The sequence below is a fragment of the Gymnogyps californianus genome, chromosome 11 (genome assembly GCF_018139145.2).
Source record: "Gymnogyps californianus isolate 813 chromosome 11, ASM1813914v2, whole genome shotgun sequence".
Taxonomy (NCBI): domain Eukaryota; kingdom Metazoa; phylum Chordata; class Aves; order Accipitriformes; family Cathartidae; genus Gymnogyps; species Gymnogyps californianus.
In genome coordinates, this window is record NC_059481.1 from 7,964,546 (window position 1) to 7,983,737 (window position 19,192).

Genomic DNA, 19,192 nt, shown 5'->3' on the forward strand with positions numbered 1-19,192 from the left:
GTCTGGGCTTTGGTGTACAGGTCTGGTACTGATGAAGTATGTCACAGCTCTCTGTTAATGATGATATCAGATGTGCCTCCCCCCATTCTCTGCCAGTCCTTCATATGCCCTTTTTAGTTTTTACAGCTTGTTGTAAAAGATACAGTACTTTGGCAGCTTGTCCTTGTTTCTAGTCTCTTCACTGCAAGATACTTTCAATTATAAACAACATGGACGGCGTGTAAAGTATCATTAAGCAATGTTACAACAGGTCTTTGCTAACTGCAGACAGAATAATGAATGAGTGTTAACGTCAACTGCAGAGAAAGATGCTGCAGTTTAATAGGTTTTAAAACTGGTTTAGTGAAAAAAGAACTGCAACCACTGTGCATATCGTTAACCTGGTTTCAGCTTAGGCCAGTTTAAGCCAGTTTCTGATAGACTTAAGAAAAGACCAAATGGGCTATGTATTGCAGCCCATCACTTCCAAGTCTCTTGCATTATTACCGTGTCAAAAGAAAGAAATATCTTACAAGCTAAGCTAGGCACTAACCAGTGAAGACAGCATATTCTCATTGTACCCATGTACATAGCATAGTCGGAAGAACCAGGAGAACTTACTCACTTTTCATGCCACACAGTGGAACTGGCGAGCCTGCTTTGCCCTGCAAGTACGCTGCTGCCATCTGTGAAGGCTTCCTCCACTGTGACAGGCATATGTTCACTGCAGTGTTGGCATGAATATTCGATTGGAGCGTATTTCTTCTAGTGCGCAACTTGGCACAATAATGTCAAATTTTGTGACTACAGTCTCTCTTGAGTCAAGGGTTAAACTTACATACTCTTCCTGAATGTTGGTCCTGTAACATTTCTTCGATCAAAATAGTCTGCTAATTAGGTTTCACTTGGCCAGAAATTGGAAGAAGGACAGGGAGCAACAAACGTGCTGTGTCAGCGAAAGCAATCTCAAACAGGAGTTCTTGTATAGTAGAATCATAGAATCATTTAGGTTGGAAAAGACCTTTAAGATCATCAAGTCCAACCGTTAACCTAGCACTGCCAACTCCACCACTAAACCATGTCCCTAAGCACCACATCTACGTGTCTTTTAAATACCTACGGGGATGGTGACTCAACCACTTCCCTGGGCAGCCTGTTCCAATGCTTGACAACACTTTCCTAATTATTAATTATTAAGTAATAATAATTAATATTCCTAATTATTAATTATTGTTAATTACGAAATTTTCCTAATATCCAATCTAAACATCCCCTGGTGCAACTTGAGGCCATTTCCTCTTGTCCTGTCACTTGTTACTGGGGAGAAGAGACCAACACCCACCTCACTACAACCTCCTTTCAGGCAATTGTAGAAAGTGATAAGGTCTCCCATGAGCCTCCTTTTCTCCAGCCTAAACAAGCCCAGTTCCCTCAGCCGCTCCTCATAAGACTTGTTCTCTAGACCCTTCACCAGCTTCATTGCCCTTCTTTGGACACGCTCCAGCACCTCAATGTCTTTCTTGTAGTGAGGGGCCCAAAACTGAACACAATATTTGAGGTGCAGCCTCACCAGTGCCGAGTACAGGGGGACAATCACTTCCCTAGTCCTGCTGGCCTCACTATTTCTGATACAAGCCAGGATGCTATTGGCCTTCTTGGCCACCTGGACACACTGCTGGCTCATACTCAGTCAGCTGTTGACCAATACTCCCAGGTCCTTTCCGCCGGGCAGCTTTCCAGCCACTCTTCCCCAAGCCTGTAGTGTTGCCTGGAGTTGTTGTGACCCTAGTGCAGGACCTGGCACTGAGCCTTGTTGAACCTCATACAATCGTCCTCGGCCCATTGGTCCAGCCTGTCCAGCTCCCTCTGTAGAGCCTTCCTACCCTCAAGCAGATCAACACTCCCACCCAACTTGGTGTCGTCTGCAAACTTACTGAGAGTGCACTTGATCCCCTCGTCCAGATCATCGACAAAGATATTAAACAGAACTGGCCCCAATACTGAGCCCTGGGGAACACCACTTGTAACCGGCCGCAACTGGATTAACTCCATTCACCAGAACTCTTTGGACCCAGCCATCTAGCCAGTTTTTTACCCAGCAAAGAGTACACACATCCAAGCCATGAGCAGCCCGTTTCTCCAGGAGAATGCTGTGGGAAACGGTGTCAAAGGCTTCACTAAAGTCTAGGTAGACAACATCCACAGCCTTTCGTTCATCCACTAAGTGGGTCACCTTGTCATAGAAGCAGATCAGGTTAGTCAAGCAGGACCTGCCTTTCATAAACCCATGCTGACTGGGCCTGATCACCTGGTTGTCTTGTACGTGCCACTTAATGGCATTCAAGATGATGTGCTCCATAACCCTCCCCAGCACCGAGGTCAGACTGACAGGCCTGTAGTTCCCCGGATCCTCCTTCTGGCCCTTCTTGTAGATGGGCGTCACATTTGCTAACTTCCAGTCAACTGGGAAGCTATTGTCTTTTACAGCAGTAGCCAGATTAAGTTCTAGTTGGGCTTTGGCCCTTCTAATTTTCTCCCTGCATAACATCATGACATCCTTGTAGTCCTCCTGAGTTGCCTGCCCCTTCTTCCAAAGGTCATAAAGTCTCCTTTTTTTTCCTGAATTCCAGGCAAAGCTCTCTGTTCAGCCAGGCTAGTATTCTTCCCCGCCAGCTTGTCTTCTGGCACATGGGGATGGCCTGCTCCTGCACCTTTGCTGAGCTAAACCTGTCTAACCATGTCGAAGTATAACAGTGAATCTGAGGTAGTATGTCCTGCTTCTCAGCACTCTAGAAGAGAGGGTAGGCATGTTGGCTTGGAAGAGTGAGCAGCCATCAGCATGAGCCTCACCTGAATATCTGACATTGTGACCCGTGGCAGCTCTTATCCAAAGACAGGTTGGATTCAGTAACAACTACATGCTTGTATGACTTGGTGTGTTGACCTTTACCAAACTGGTCTTCATCAGCTGTTCCTTACAAGCTTGTGGAATCAATAAGAGAATAAAGTCTTGGGTTCAGCAACCCTTGATTTTTACTACTGGCGCGTGCTCAGCAGGATGTTGTAAAGATAGAAAGCTTTTCAGGAAGGTGTTTCAGCATGTGGGCAGTACAACTCATCTGTCTGCAAAAAACTACACTGATCTGTTTTTTCCCCATCTGGAGGATATTCTGCTGATTAGGTATTTTTTCACCAGTAGCCAACAAACAACATTTGCAGGTGGCAAAAGCAACAGTTTATTCAACTGGTATGGATTTGTTTCTTCTCTCTTGTTTCTCTCTTCTGTGGTAGGCTTCAAGAAGTAAATTAATACTGGGATTGAGGCCAGTCCAAAATATATGGTATTTCAGTCCTACTTGGTTAACTTTGATCACTTATGTAAGACTGAAGTAATATATGTTTGGTGTAGGACTGGTTTGCTAGGAGGATGTGAATGTATTTTTAATTATCAAAGACCTTTGTCATCCCAGATTGATATAGCCAAAGACATTTTTCTTTCTTTTATGGCTATTCATGTTTTCTACCGCTTGAGTTTGTTTCCATCTTAGCAAAATGAGAAAGAATTAAAAGTCTCTTGATCTAAATCTTTTATTTGTCCTAGACTGAAAAGGTATTGAATTGCTTATATGACAATCAGTACCTGACAGATGTAACATCTCTTTCTAATGCCCTTTATGCAATGTTTCTTAATGTAAAAAATAGTATAACAAAAGGAAAGAAAATCCAGGACTTTGGTTTACCTCCTTTTCGTGTTAAAGAAGGTGAAAAGTTGAGTTGTCACAGGTGAACTGAGATTACATCCTGCAGCTAGAGAGAATGTAAACAGAATTTAAAGAAACCTTTAAAAAAAGTCTTACATAGTATTATCAATTCCTATATAAAATAATTTAATGTTTTATATACTGTTTAAAACTAACCTTTTAAAATTTTATGTTTGGAACTTTTTTGGCATTAACACTTAAATAAATTTTTTTAAATATTAAAAAGTTTTTTAAATATTCAGTACAATTCAATATAAAAACAGAAAAAGTAATATACATTTTTCACACATAGTATTGTACATGACAGCTGAGCTCTAGAGTGAGCTTTTGAATTTGTCAGACAAGTCATAGCTTAGTTGTGGTGGACCACTTGCTTATCCTCTCTCTGGACTCTTAAGATCATAACAGATCCTTACCATCAATATGTACTCTTTAACATTATATACACATACCGTGTACAGTATTTAATTTCCATCTCTATGCCCAGAATTGTAAATAAATATTTTTCCCAGCATTTACATCAAAATACTGTTTAGTGCATACACAAATATATTTAAGACGCACACAATTTGACAAGAAACATCAATTTTGCTCAGCTCAGTTATAGGAAAATTTAACTCATAGGTGCAAAATAACATAAGTGAGAAGTTGTCACTGTTGTATTTAAAATTTATAATAATCCTGTTACCAAATGTTTACAGGTTGTGTTAACAGTAGGAAAATGAGGATTCACTTGTCCTCTTGGTGCATTTTCATTAGTCCTGCCAATGATGAAGGCAGTAGTGTAGGCATGATGCTGGTGTCTTACAGCTACTTTGTCTAACACCTGGTATTTGCTGACAGTATTACAAACTCAGTGTTACAGGCTTTGGCAGGACTCCACTAGAGGCCAAATACCAGTCTCCAGTTTTTAAGCATAGGCATGTCTGTCATTGATAATGAAGTCTACTGTCAAATTGTAAACTGCATTCTCCATCCTTCTGTAAAGAACTCCTGTATTTAGCAAGATGAGTTCTACAGATACTGTAAATGGATTCTGGTGGAAAGAGGGGTACTCTTAGGCTTCCTATATTACACGCATCATGTATTACAATTGCAATAGTTGTGTCCCATTGTACAAGGTAGTCCCCAAGTGTCTTCGTTTCTTCTTGAAAAATTCTTCTGCAAGAGGACCCCAAAACTTTACAAACACTAAATGGAACATTCTGCGTAGCTACTTAGGGATACTTGCAGAAAGAAAAAATACCAATGTAAATCAACATTCATATCAGGAAGCCTAGTCTAGAAACATTACTCAGAAGAGCAGCACATGCCACATGATATGTGTAGTTATTCACAAATGAACAAAATTCACATTTCAGATTTTGGACTCATAGTTTCCTATTCATATGCAATCTACAACCTAGAAACTATTTGCAGGAATTACTGCATGGCTAATTCTTAATAATCATTCCTGAAAATATAACTTCTTCACAGATAACTCTGAGACACTGTTTCAAGATGAGCTTTCAAGAAGAATTTGAATGCTTTGCTCATGTCTTTGCAGTGTGAGATTCTGAATGAACCTTCAGGAAGACAGAATTCACAAACTGTGAGAAATATCCTGCCTTCCTTTCGCTCCTCCTGCCCTTTTCTCTGGCATGAAGGTGCTTGAGCAAGGTGTTCACTCAGGTGATGCACTGTACCTGTGGTGACTCTGGGCTTGGTTTACATGAAATTTGATTCTCCTGCTTTCAGCAGAGCAGACTCTGAAAAGGAAATTGTTACCTAGGGAGAATAAGCATTTCAGTCATTTTATTTTAATCCAGCTTAAGAGATAAACTGAGGCCTTGAGTTTATTTCACAGTAAAAACATGGTACAACAGCAGGCCTCCATTTGTGTCTCTGAAGACCTCAGCCAAAAAGTCGGGATTCTGTAGGATAAAGCAAGCAGTCAATGCTAAAGTAATCCTCCCCCACATCTTTTACCACTTTTATCACTGGTCAGGAATACTGGTGTGCCAGCAAGAGACTAATTCTCATCTGTTTTGTATGCCCAAAGGTTCAGGTCCTGGTGTTTTCAGCTCAGCCCTTTTCATTAAGACATCGAAGTCACATGAAAACTAAGCATATTTTGATGGGAGAACTTCAGAATCAGATATAACATAAAGTGGTGAACTATTAGTTTTGCCTTCGCAAATGTCTGTTTGGACTTAAGAGAATTTGAATTTAAGTCTTAACCATTCCTTGGACGTATATGCAGTGTGTATATAAAAATATATACAGTTAATAGTTTTTATCAGACCCAAGAAAGCTTTATTATTCATTAGTGCTCTTCGGATGATAAACTGAGCAGAAAAGGTGCAGTTTTCTTGTAAAGACATGTTATGGTGATTCAACAGAAAGAGGTCTATACAAGGCTAAGCATACAACAGATCAAACATTTAATTTTTAAATTAAAACCTTGATCTCGGGATTTAATGGCTTGTTTTTCCTTTAGATTCTTCATTTATGCTTAAGCCTGTACAAGACACTGAGTTACGTTTTCCACACTGGAATCTGGTTAACAGGAAAGAGAGAAGTGTGTGTATTTTTTAATTTTTTTTTTAAATGAGGATAAAAAGGCATCATAAATCCTTCATTTTCTTTTTGATAGTTAAAAAGGTCATCTGTTGAAAGAATGTGTTTCTGGGGAGAAGGAAGAAGTAGTAAACACTGCAAAAAAATACTGTGAAGCCTGTTTAAGAATTCAGGCCAAACTTCTAGGTCAAATCCAGAAAGATATAGAAGGACAAGTTATGTGGTATATCATCTTAACTTTCAGGTTTCTGGTGTCCCAGACAAATTCAGAATCCTGTAAAGTCACATATGCTCTATCTAAAGTGCATGGAGGGAGTTATGGGTCTGACTGGTTATGAGTGAGCTGCAGAACTACATACCACAACTCAGAAGCAGTAACTGAAAAGCAAACTATTTCTCCCTTTTCTCTCTGCTGTTTGAGCTTCCATCTACTTGGATTTAATGCTCTCCTAAACTAAGTGTTTACGATCACTCATTCCAATAGTTAAGATGGACCACCTTCTATCTTTTATAACGAAGTCTGGAAGAAGTGACATTGCTGGCATTGCCTACCTGTTATTTTGTAATAGCCAGTTCAAAAATATGTAAGAGACGGTGGTGCAATACCCTGTCATTCTGAAGGGACTCGCAGCCACTTCGCATCTCCCACCGAAGAGTGCTCAGAGGAGTTGCGCACAGGCAGCCCAGGAAGAAATCCTTGGCTTCCTTTCTGAAATGGTGCCACTCTTCCAAAAGGAACTCAGGACCGGGGCGGGGGGTGGGGGGGTGGGCAAAAGAAAGCGGACAATGAGAAGCAGTATACTCATTAAAAACAAGCAATCAAACAAAACCACACTCTTATATGCTACATATCATACTTCAGAGAATCAGATTGTAGTTAGGAGTTAAGCAAAATCTTTAGACACAGCCTCTACAAAGTTTGGTGCTGACATTAAAATACCGATTGTACAAATGATTGTGAAGACTGAAAAAGCCATCAAGCAGAGCCGATCCACTACAGAGGCTGCAAACTTCCATTCATTGCAAATGGCTTCTTCTTCATCCTGGTCTCTGAATCTGTTTGCAATGTACCTGACTTCTTCCAAGATCTTAGCCAAATCTGGGTCACCTTCAGAGGGGTGGCCGCTGTGCAGCAGGTTTTCTTCATCTGTTGGTGAGCAGGTCATCCTCCCACAGATCACCCCTGAATCAGTTGTAGGTGTGCAGTGAACCCCTTCCAGCCCCCTAAACCCAATGTATAGCATATTCCCATTACTGGATTGCTGTCCACTCACAGTGTTCATCTCCACACTTGATAGGCTACATCGACGCTGTTTATGTTGACAGGCAGGACGCACTTTATCTTCCCCCGGTCTTTTCATCCTCAGAAACCAGGCACACCAGTTGAGAAGGATGATTCTTGTCTGAAAGAAAATTTTTGAGAATAAGCATCTCTTCACACAGCCACTGTCTTTGGGCACTGTTGGTATTCTTGCAGCCTGTATGACTGACTGGTCCATGGTCTCTGCTTAGTCTGCACAGGAGTTCTAGAAAATGGTGCCAGAGTTTTCCAACTGATTAATTTGCCAATCACTGAGGCTGCTTTCTTATTCTAGCAATGCTGTTGACTGCCTCAGGCTGATTATCACTATTGGGAGTCCCCCCTCCTCTGATGGGAGTCTCCATAGTGTTGATTTTTCCTTACACTTGAACAGCGATATGGTAGCCTTTTCCACCTTTACTAGAAACCATGAATTAAAAAAAAAAACCACTTACTGAAGAAGAGTTACTTTTTAATAGTCTTAATAGCACTGCTTTAGATTGTAGTCAATAAATTACAATTCTTTTACTCATATTTGTGCTCTAATATTAAATTCACATCACACTACTGTTTGGAGGGGGCTGCTAAAACAGATGCTATACTGGACTGGACTGGACCACCAAGCTTTACAACATTTTGGCTCTGTTCTCACGTTGCTTTCATGAAAGTTGATTGCAGATTTTAGAAAATGGATCTGGATATAGCATGGAGAAAAGATGGAAAAATTACTTTGATTAAAAAAAAATACTTTGCAAATTTAATCAGTGTGTATCATTTTATTGTTTTCCACATTGCTTTAATCCAGCCTTACAGAAAGTGCAGGCAAGCCAGAGACTGTTCAGTTCAGATGCAAGCTTCTGTAATTTATTTCAATCAGATTTTAAGAGCTCATTCCAGTGTTTCTTTTCCAGAGCACTAATGAAATATTATTGTCTCATATAATATGCAAATCTTACACTGTAATTAATATTAGATTTGGTCCATTTATTCAGACTGTGGATTGCCACTCAGAGTAGATATTATATCCAAGCAAACATCTCAGCCAGCGACAGATCTTGCCTTGTTACTCTATTTACACTATCAAGCTTCACCTAGAAGGCTGATATTCCGTTAACTGAGGGCCTGATCCAAAATCCAGCAGTATCCAAATAATGTTTAATGGACTTCAGCTTCTTGACACTCAAGTTCACTCCTCAACCTCAAGTACTCTGTTTTCTGAGGATGTTTGGCTCAGTACTAAACATTTGTCCCCTTTAGGTCATCAAACATGCATCTAAAGATACATACCTTTTATTCTCTTCATTCAAATTTATTTTAAAGTCACTAGGCCAGGGAATATCTCATTATCTCTTGCCTGCAGGGCACTGCTGTATAAACAGTCTTTTTGGCTAGTAAGGATAATAATAACTCATTGCTCTAGAGAGAGAAAAAGAGAAAGGTCTTTCTGGCCTCAGTAATGCCTGATGCTGCCATGAGCTGGGTGAAGTCAGGAAGAGTGGGCAGTTAGCTGATGATACTCATTGATATTTAGTAATCCACTATCAGAGTAATGTTCTCTGTAAAAACAACCACTCATAGAAGTACATTATAAAGAAAGTCTTATGTGTTTAGAAAAAGACTGTAGTTTTTCTTTGTATTTTACAGATGTTCTTGACCAGAGATGTAAAGATGAGGATTTTCAGAGCAAGTTTCCCTTCCACTTTAACAGCCATCTTTAACAAGTGCTTTTTAGGCTATTCATGTTTCTGTATGCACAGCAGCTAAATATGTAGCAGCTGCACAGTTGCACCTTGAGGCTACTGTATTTCATGCATTTATAATCTCCATCAGCACCTTACTCTTTCCTTCTACCTGTCTCACTTTTGACATCTGCAGCTTATTTGAAAATCACCTTCATTTATATTTAGGTTTTAGCAAAATCCTGAGGTGCTTCTAGCTGTTCTGAAGGAAATTCTGAATACAGAAGCAAGTTGAGGTATATTCATTCTCTCTCTCGCACACACACACACTCTCTAAGAAACCAACCACATGAAACATATCTGCACATCTCATTTCTGGTGAAACTACTTTTCAAAACAAAATGTTTAGGAAGGATTTATATGTTTTTAACAGTAAGAAGTAAACATGAGTCACTACCTACTCTGTCACATCCCTGATCTGGACATTTATGCAATGGATAATGAATGAAAATCAAACCTTACCCATTTAGGCATTTTCCCCCCATCTGGATCATGATGATGGTATTGTAGAACAATAACAGTGACAACAACAGAAAGACCAACAATAATCATAGTGCTGGCAAAATACTGAGCTGCAAAATAAACAGATAATTACAGCAATATACTTGGGCTGATATTGCTTTGTAGCTATTATAAGGGATGTTTATATACATGCATACATTGTGTTAAGTTCTTTTTCCAGTGTAGTGATACACGTGCTACTTTAGGTACTTGTGAAAGATATCTCAAAGGCAGAAAGAGCAGCCATTATTTTGAGGGGATAGCCAGCCTTTAGTAATTGTCTTTGTGGAACTGAGCATCTGCCTTTTCTAAGCAACCTTGAAAAAAATTGTCCTGTAATTTTCTTTCACCAGTATTGTAGAGACTGCCTAGTCCTTATTTTGAAAAGTTTCTCCTTCTGTTTGACCAATTACAATGGGAAGATTTAATCATGTTTATCTCTGTATTCCTAATGTCTGGCCAATTGTGTTGAAACTGCAGCAACTCCTTCCATGGAAAACTGACTCCTTTACGCTTTCCCAAAATACACATAGGTTCTCTATTTTGTTCAGAGCAGAGAGCACAGAAGTTGTATAGGGGATCACACCCATCAGAGCCTCTCATCAATTGGCAACATTTTTTTGTTCTAATTCAATTGCAGTAGGCCATTGTACAGGTGGTAATTTGCCTTACTGCTGGCCTTCATGCAAAGTCACTGCACCTCATTTGACAAAAAATAAAAGTGAATAAAAGCTGTAGTTAGCTTACCGATTAAGGGCACAGAATCAGATGTTGCTGGCATAATTTCAGCCACAAGTAACATGAAGACAGTGAGAGACAATAAAACTGTTATACCTGAAAGATAAACATGAAGTATGAAATTAGATCAGTAGCTTGTAATTACAGGGCAGTAAGAAGCAGAAAATGAATCTGAAGGAGTGCTCTTTGCAAGATGCATTCCCACTGTTACCCTTGCACCAGCACATTAGTGGTACTCCTATCCTTTCTTGTACTACCTCAAGTTCAGGGTAGCAGTGCTGCCAAACTAGTACCAATGCTTGCACAGACGTATATATTTTTAGATCCTTGTAACTGTTCAGCTTTTATCACCATTTGCTAATTAGCTGAGGTAAATCAAAGTAATTCTTGCTGCTTGTTTGCTTTAGAAACATGGTGTGATTTTGAGTATTTGAGCATATGACACTTGATTAACTGGCGTGGAAGCTACAGGTGGTGTAATGCATAATATTCCTGAAAAACAGATTTGCTGTCTTGGACAGACTTTGATATCTTTTGATACTAGCTGTTGAGTTCTGCACATGGCTATGCCCAAGTAGTCTTGACTGTTGATTTTTGGAGTTTGACTTCTGTTGCTCAGTGAGGAGTTCTCATCTTTCTGGAACAAGGCTCAGCTCTTTTCTCAGGACTAGTCTTAAACAATAAGGAGTCATTGTCAGGTGGAAAAGGATTTAGGAACAAAGAATTAATCTTAAAATATGGGGAGGGACTTCTTGATTAGGGAAGCTACTACTCGATTAATCCATGTTCTGGAGAAATGTCAATTTTGTTTCTACCTTTTAACAGCTATGTTCACTTAGTAGAAGCCAGTGCATTTGCAGTTTTGTATGGGGCAAAAAGTTTCATTACATATTTAACCTCCATCTTAAGGATCAAGTACTTAAAGTCATCAGATTTGTTTCAAAACCCAATATTTCAGTTAAAATTTGCTATAAAAATTAGAATAGTAGCAGTTAGAATCAGTCTTTCTGAGAAGGCACCTTAGGCTCTTAATACAACTCACTATTAAAAGGAAATATTAAGAAGAATTCCATGTTAAAGTGTTCAAATGCATATTTGTAAACTTAAGCTTTACTCAGTGAACGTGGGATTTTTCTTCAGCAAATAAATGTCAAAATATGAAACCCTGCTTCTTAAGGAAGGTAGTCAGGAATTGTCATGCTTCTGCTTGGTTGGCTGGAATTCCTCCATTTCACAACTTCAGTGTACCCCAAGCTGAGAGCAAGGGTTATAAACATTACACAGCTTCAGCATCAAACAGTAAAAATAGCTCATGAGCCAGAATACGGCACGCAAGCCATTCCTCCTTGCCTACTAAGACTGTTAAAAAAACTTGAAAAAGGACAACTTCTTTTGGTTTGGTCATATTTACAATATCCTATTAAGGATTTACCTAGTGAGATCTTTTCTCCCGAGTCTGCTGGAAGCAGAAAAACTAACAAAGCAAGTGCTGATATCAGTACACAAGGAATAAGAAGATTGAGTCCGTAATAGAGAGTCCTACGTCTCATAGTTACTGTGAATGTTACATCTGGGTAGGGTTCTTTACAACATTCATAAAAACTCTCAGTTCTCTTCCCAGGAACTCCTGTGTAGGAGGGAAAAGGAAGAAAACGAGAAATTAATGTGAGTAAACTGTATATTATGTAGTGATTATTTTTAAAAAGGATAAATTAGCTTTCTAAGTTTTACTATAGGTAAACTACTTCTTTAAGCTTAATTCCCAATTAAGTACTTTTCGTCAGATAATAAAGGAAAATCAGATAAAAGATACTAAATTCAGGAACAATTTTGTCACCTACTTTTTTATGTTGATTTTCATCTTACATCTGTTCTCAGAGTTTCAAATGCCACTAGCTAGGTCATTTATTAATTTAATTTTTGTCTTAATTTCCCAATCATTATTCCATCCATTTCAGCAGTGGAGACAAGGTTGCAAGTTCACAGTGTAAATAAGAAATCAAGTGTTTACCTACTAAATCCCACTCTCCATTTGAAATATAGCCAGATATATCTGCTTCTTGCATTTGTAAGTCCAAGGACCAGCCTCCGTAAGTCCAGGATCCAAACTTCAGGTTACACTTCTGAACATCAAATGGAAACCAGCGCACATCTATGTAGCATGAGCTTTTAAATATGCCTAGATTGGATTTTAAACAAGGACACTTAATTTAAATGCTTGCTCCACATAATTTCATGTATATTTTGTAACCAGACCTTGTTCTACATTGTGCCCTCTGTTTTTTACTTGTAAAGCATGTTTAATCTCAGTTGTGTCTTGACATGTAAATAGCAAAAGTCAGTCATAGAAAAGGGAAAGAACTGCACCATTAATGTGTTGATGTTATAAACTATTTTTTGAACTACATTTCCATTTTGGCACATAGTGGGACAATATTTAGAGAAGAGCTCAGATTTCTAGATACTGTATTTCAGAAAGAAATGAAGCAGAATATGCAATCTATTTCTCCTATTCCTTTTACTGAATAAAATAAGAAATCCTGAAGGATTATTTGCTGTCTTATTAGATTTACATGATCTTGATTTATTCAGGAAAGCTAGCTTCTTATTTTTCACTTTTTGAGTCAGGCTCTGTCATTTAGCACCTTTCAGAACTGAATTGAAAAACCCTCACCAAATGGAACATCTTAAATCGAAAGAACAACAGGCAAACCCCTGAAATCCTCTGGGGATCTTAGATGGAAAAACTAATTTGTCTGGAAAGCACTTGGCTCTATTGCTGTAGTTTCTAAAATTCAGATTCTAGGAAGAGTTAATTCTAAGAATTATGCTAACTGAGTTCGGGACCAGAAACAGTACTCCACTGCTATACATCCAGAAAGTCAGTGATATATTTCTGATATCAAATAAATATCAAACACAGACTACTTTCCTTTCAGACTAAAAATTTTTGTGATGAAGCGTCCAGTGAATCACTTCAAATAGAAGATACATCCAAGATGTTACTAAGCATCTTATTGTAAAGTTAACATATTAATACAAGAAACAGCGAAATTAATGAAATAATTTTTTATTAAGAGGCGTTACCATGGCTTTAATAAACAATATCTTTTTATATTAGGGGCTTTTATTTTTTATCTTCTTTTATACGTCCACACTTCTGAAATAGTGCATTATGACAGAAGAATTTACGTAATTGCAATTAAAAATGTATCTTGTGTGGTGGTTTTCATACAAAAGTGTTAACCACGTAATTCATTATGCATCTAGGCTTAAATCTCTCAGATGATGCTAGCTAGATAAATAAAATATCAGAGAATTGATGTCAAATTTGAAACCACACCATAGAGAAGTACTCTGAGTTATCAAAATTTATGACATGAAAACAGCCTACCTGGTGGCAGATACTGGCAATGTCCCGAAGAATTGACTAAAACATTAGTGTGAAATGTAGCATCAAATCTTTCATCAGCACTAGAAAAGGGAAGAAACAAAATGGGTTATGTGCTTTTTGACTGGCTGAAGAATATCTGAGACGAATCCGTTCTTCATAAAAGGATTATTTCTCCCCAAAAAACTTGACAGCTTTTCTCCTGACACCAGTTTTCTGTGGCCTCAGAGTAACTGGCCTGATACTATTGGATTTGTTCCTGATTAACTACTGTAACTGAAGGTAAGTCACCTCATTCTTGCTGCTTACCTATCCCACTACATTCATTACAGTGCCTTGGGTCTATTGATTTCCATTTGGAAAGTAAGCACTTTTAAAAAACTTCTCAAGTAAGTGTACAGGGAAATCTGTTCTCTTGCTGTCTACATTAACAGCAGCTAATGAATACTGAGGAGATGGATACTCCAGTGTCTCATCTTACCCCTTTGCATGGGTGAATGTTATTACTACGTCATACATAAGACTGTTTAATGCAGCTCCAGCCTTCATTATCTACTTCAGAAACCACAAACTGGGTTCAGCAAAAAAAAGAAACCCTATTAGAGGTGTCAGTGTAGTGGTGCTGGCCAGGACAGCCCTGGTGTGCCGTTCTTACACGTCTCTAGAAAAGAATCATGTTACTTGGAGAGTGCTTCAAATTCTGAATTGGCAGCTACTGCCAAGGAATCTCTCAACTGCATCTGACACTGTGACCCAGGAATTTACTAGGCATTAAAGTTTTAAGAACTTTCAGATGGGATACAACCTATTTTCAAATATTTAGATGATGAAATGAAGACTCTTTCCTATGAAAAGTTTAGTAAGTTCGCTGACTTAAATCACTCTCTGAAAGATGTTTAGATTACTTAGCATTGCAATAGATATATAGTATTCTGCCCTGTTTCACAGTTCCCATTTACTACTGCAGGTTTTTGTGGTAAGGTATTACAGATTCTGATCTCTACATTCTTTAAAGTTCGGGACCTAGGTATTCAAGTAATTTTCATAGTTATTGAAACTGGTGCCTAGCTTAAATTGCACAGAATGTACTGGGAAGGTACTAGCAGTGAATGATCTTTGCGTCTCAAAATTATTTCAGGAACTGCTCTGTTGAGTTCATGTCTGATGGCTGTTGGCCCTGATTATAGACATAGGCTCCTTTCTCAGGCCTTCATTTGTGCAGGGCATAAGCAAAATGAGACATAGGCTACCGTACTTTGTTGTATTGTTTGTAGTTCCCAGTCACCTTGTGGGAATGGGTTGGCACACAAGGCAAATACAGTGCCAGCCGCTCTGGGGCAGGGCAAAGGAGGTCACATGAGCCTCAGGGTCTGGCTTCTTGCTGCAGTCTGTGTTTTCATTGATCTAAAAACCTGTGTTGTCTCTAGGTTGATTTGAACATGACAAAGTCTCTGATGTCTCTTTGCCTATTAGTGGTTTAGTATCTCATAATTTTCTAATCACCTTCTAAAACATCATCAGAAAAATACAGTAAGAATCTGAGATAAGGAGAAAGCAAAATATTCATAATTCTAGCAGAAAATAAAGTATAATAAATGGTATATTTTTCCAGCAGGAAAACCTTTACTGAAATATTCTTTTAAAAAAAAAGGACTTCTAATATTTGATTTATTCTGATGCAATTTTTGTATCTCAGAAGCTGAAATAAAGCAATCGTTATTTTAGTCATTGTTACTTTGCATTTTATTTTCCCCTTACGTATTTGAAGAAATTACATTTAAAAAATATCTGGATGGGTCTGTGAAATATGCAGACAAGAAGAAACTAAATCCAAATAATTACTTGCCCATCTGGAGTTGCGTTTTTTTCTGTGGTGAGCAGAAGGCTCATTGTTGAAAATCTTTGCAACTATTTACTTTGAACTCTGAAGACAAGCAGAAAAGTCTAAATATTGTGTATGTAGCATGAATGGATTCTAGCACTTTGAGGGGAAAAGGCAATTCAATTCTAAGGCAGTTGAACTAATGTAGGCCACTCTCCTTCAGCTTCACCGCTCATGGCTGGATTCCCAGAGTTCATATTGCAGCTTCTCTTCCAGTTGGAGCACTCCTTCCTCGTCTTGGCTGCCTGTTTTCATGACATTCGTAAGAAACTGGTACTGCTAAGATCTCTACTGATTGCACTGCTAAATTTGGCAGAAATGGATTCAGAGGATATTGGGGAAAGGGGCAGCAAGAAAGATCATACACAAACACGTATATTCACACAGGCATGCACGCACACATGTGCGTAAGTCTCGTTTCCTTAGAAAACCAGACTTAAAGTCCTGCAACAGGTTTCTATATTAGACATAGACAAGTAATTGCTTTGACTTGAAATTAATAAGAGCTACATGATGAAACTCAAACAAGTAGTCAAATTTAGGGTATAAAAATATCCATGCCACACAAATCACTTGTAAAGTGGAAATTAATGACTAGAAATAAAAATTCTTAGTCTCCTAGGCTAGATTCTGTTCTCTTCCCCTTGAGCGGAGGGCAGTTAAGCACCAGAGGGTTGCTTCTAAGACCTTCCTGCTGTTTCTGGTAATGGGCAAAAATAAAATTTTCAAAAGGACACAAGTGACCAAGGTTCCTAGGTTTCATTGCCATATGACTTTGCCTTTCCTAAGACACATTCTTAAAAGAATATCAAGAGATACTCAGACTCAAATATGAAATTCTTTTTTCTGAAAAAGGCGCATATGTGTCTTTCTACACTGTACTTCTAATTGTTTTTTGAAATGCAGTGCTTCAGCTGGGGATGCACCAAATAGCTAAACCTTTGCTTGATGAGACTTCGGACTCAAATGTAATGATAGAAAACCATTTCTGCTACATTTCTTCTTCAGGGTATAACCACTTGAAAGCAGATACTGACTGCAGTACATTGAGATGACAAAGCTGTACCTAGCAGATACAATCCCACTGGGAGCTATCTGGAGAATCTCAGGTTTATAAAATTGGAAAAATGAAATTGTTAAAATCAGACATAACTACCAGAATTTTTGTTATTCCATGAAGTACTGAACACTACATGGCCATTAGGAAAATAATACCACCAGAAATGAACACTGTTAGTAAGTCTAGTAAAACTAACGAAGTGGAAGAGAGCCATACATGACACTAACGCAGTCAATTCTGGAATTTGTACATAGGCCAAGATTTTCTTCCCTCAGAAAAACTACAGATGAACTGGCCCTGCTCTCTTCACAACAGACTGGTTGCAAAATTTATTACAGCTGCCACAAGTTTCTCTGTACTAGGCTGCAGCAAGATGCATAAGGACTCAAGACATAGTGAAACATGCATTGATTAAAATGAAAAGTGAATTTATAGTTCATTAATTTCTTTGTAACTGCAGATGCATGTCCCTAGTGAAGTGTGTAGAAATTGAAAGCGTCTATCTCAAAATACCATGTCAGTGTAAGAGAACATCGTAACATTCCCAGTGCAATTTCATACAGGAATAAGAATTTGTTTTAAATAGCTTTGCTCTCAGACTAAACGCTGAATAAGATTTTGGATTAAATATGTGTTTGAAATAGAAACACTGTAGAATAATTACTTCATGACTGTGCCATAGTTAACAATCCCAAGATTCAAAAACCTATACTAACAGAAAACTAGTGTTTTCAGTTTTTCAGGTTATTAAGTTACCCTTCTCATTCTATAATGTGCTTCAGCTACAGTTAGCATGTATGTATTACTAATTTCTAAAAAAAACCCGCTTTCATTTTGGATATACTTACTTAAATATTGAAGCATAAATCCTCAGACACACTGGAAATCTCTTTCAGGTATGTGATATATGTGAGGAAGAATATTGTCATAATTCATTCTTTTGGACACCTCTAAACTGCTGTTGTAGAGTACCAATTTTATGGCATACACAGTGTATTATTCAGGAGGAGAATGGAAATGAATGCATGATTTGTCAGGATTCTCCCAAGAATGCTTTCATTTATGGAATCAAGGTAGCTAGGAATAAATGCTCAAGAGAACAAATTTGCATTGACAAATACATTAAGCAAGATTAATGTTGCAAAAATACCTGTCCAGGTTGCATGCTGCTCCATTTTGTGTACAGAGTATTTGAAAGGTTTTTTTACGCTGGTGTATGGACAACTGAAGTGCTAATTGCCATGCTTAAACCAGAAACAAGAAGTAAACTTGACAGGCAGTTACCATAAGTATGGTGAACTCTAGTGGAGATCACCTCAAATCATTTAGTATTAATTGTACCTCTGAGAGAAGCACTGCAGCATGCTGTAAGCAAAGCAGTAATGTAGGCCCTAGAAAGAAGTACTCAAGTGGCTGACAAATGCTGTCACTGGGTGCTGTTATCACATTATTACAATTCAACAACACCTGTGACAGTGACATTGATCATAAAGGTGATCATCAAATGGCAAAAGGGAGCGTAACTGCAGCTGATGTATTGGGTACAGCTATTCTCTAAGTCTTGTTGCAACAAAAAGCAGCTCCTGAAGTGGGGAGGGGGAATCAGGTTGACAAATACAGCCGGGTTGTCTTCTTAGTAGACATATGGCAGAGAAACAGAGGAAAAAAGCCATCAGGAAGACAAAAGGTTCGTGTCATCTGCATGGGCAAAAAAATAACAACGTACCCTGGCTACCACAAAAGAGCCAGTGCAATGTGTACAAAGCAGATGTAAGGTCTTTCCAGTACCTGGGGGACAGCACACAGGCCCGCAACAACTGCAGAAAAAGGCAAGTTGTTAAAGAGCAGACAGCTCTCAGTGCTTTATCTTTTTAAACTAAATAAATTCCACAGTGGGAACTACCATATAGTGGTGCAGCCAAAGAACCCCTCAATGTCAGCCAAAGGTTCTGCAGTGGATTGATGGCAATCTGTCAGTCCCTGAAATAAGCCCAACTCAGAACAGATAGTTTGAAGAGGAGAGCAGCAAATATTCTAGCTGTTTTTGTGGCAGGAAAAAAGAGTGACACCAAAACTGGATATGGGAAAATGCAAACATACTTACTGGCATTTACCTATCCTGCCTCTAGTGAAACCCAAACTAAAACTAGACAAGCAGTCAAAAGTCAGATTTGAATTCACCAGTAAACATTTAGACCAAACAAATAATTTAAGAGGAAATTATCACTACCTGTGATCTCTAATCATCTCACAAAACCCAATGAGAATTGGTGGTAGGGAGG

The 19,192-nt window shown here is 38.5% G+C and overlaps 1 protein-coding gene across 1 annotated transcript in view; it reads right to left on the reverse strand.

Moving 5' to 3' along the window:
* Positions 1-5,424: 5,424 nt before the first annotated feature.
* Positions 5,425-19,192, reverse strand: part of CHRFAM7A (CHRNA7 (exons 5-10) and FAM7A (exons A-E) fusion) — a 43,415-nt gene continuing 29,647 nt past the window's right edge. Inside the window, exons 5-10 of the mRNA XM_050903247.1 lie at positions 13,972-14,051; positions 12,589-12,756; positions 12,010-12,204; positions 10,587-10,673; positions 9,801-9,910; positions 5,425-7,702 (exon numbers count right to left, since the gene is read on the reverse strand). Of these exons, the coding sequence (XP_050759204.1) occupies positions 7,184-7,702; positions 9,801-9,910; positions 10,587-10,673; positions 12,010-12,204; positions 12,589-12,756; positions 13,972-14,051 (1,159 nt within the window). The 3' untranslated portion in view covers positions 5,425-7,183. The remainder of the gene's footprint in view (positions 7,703-9,800; positions 9,911-10,586; positions 10,674-12,009; positions 12,205-12,588; positions 12,757-13,971; positions 14,052-19,192) is intronic.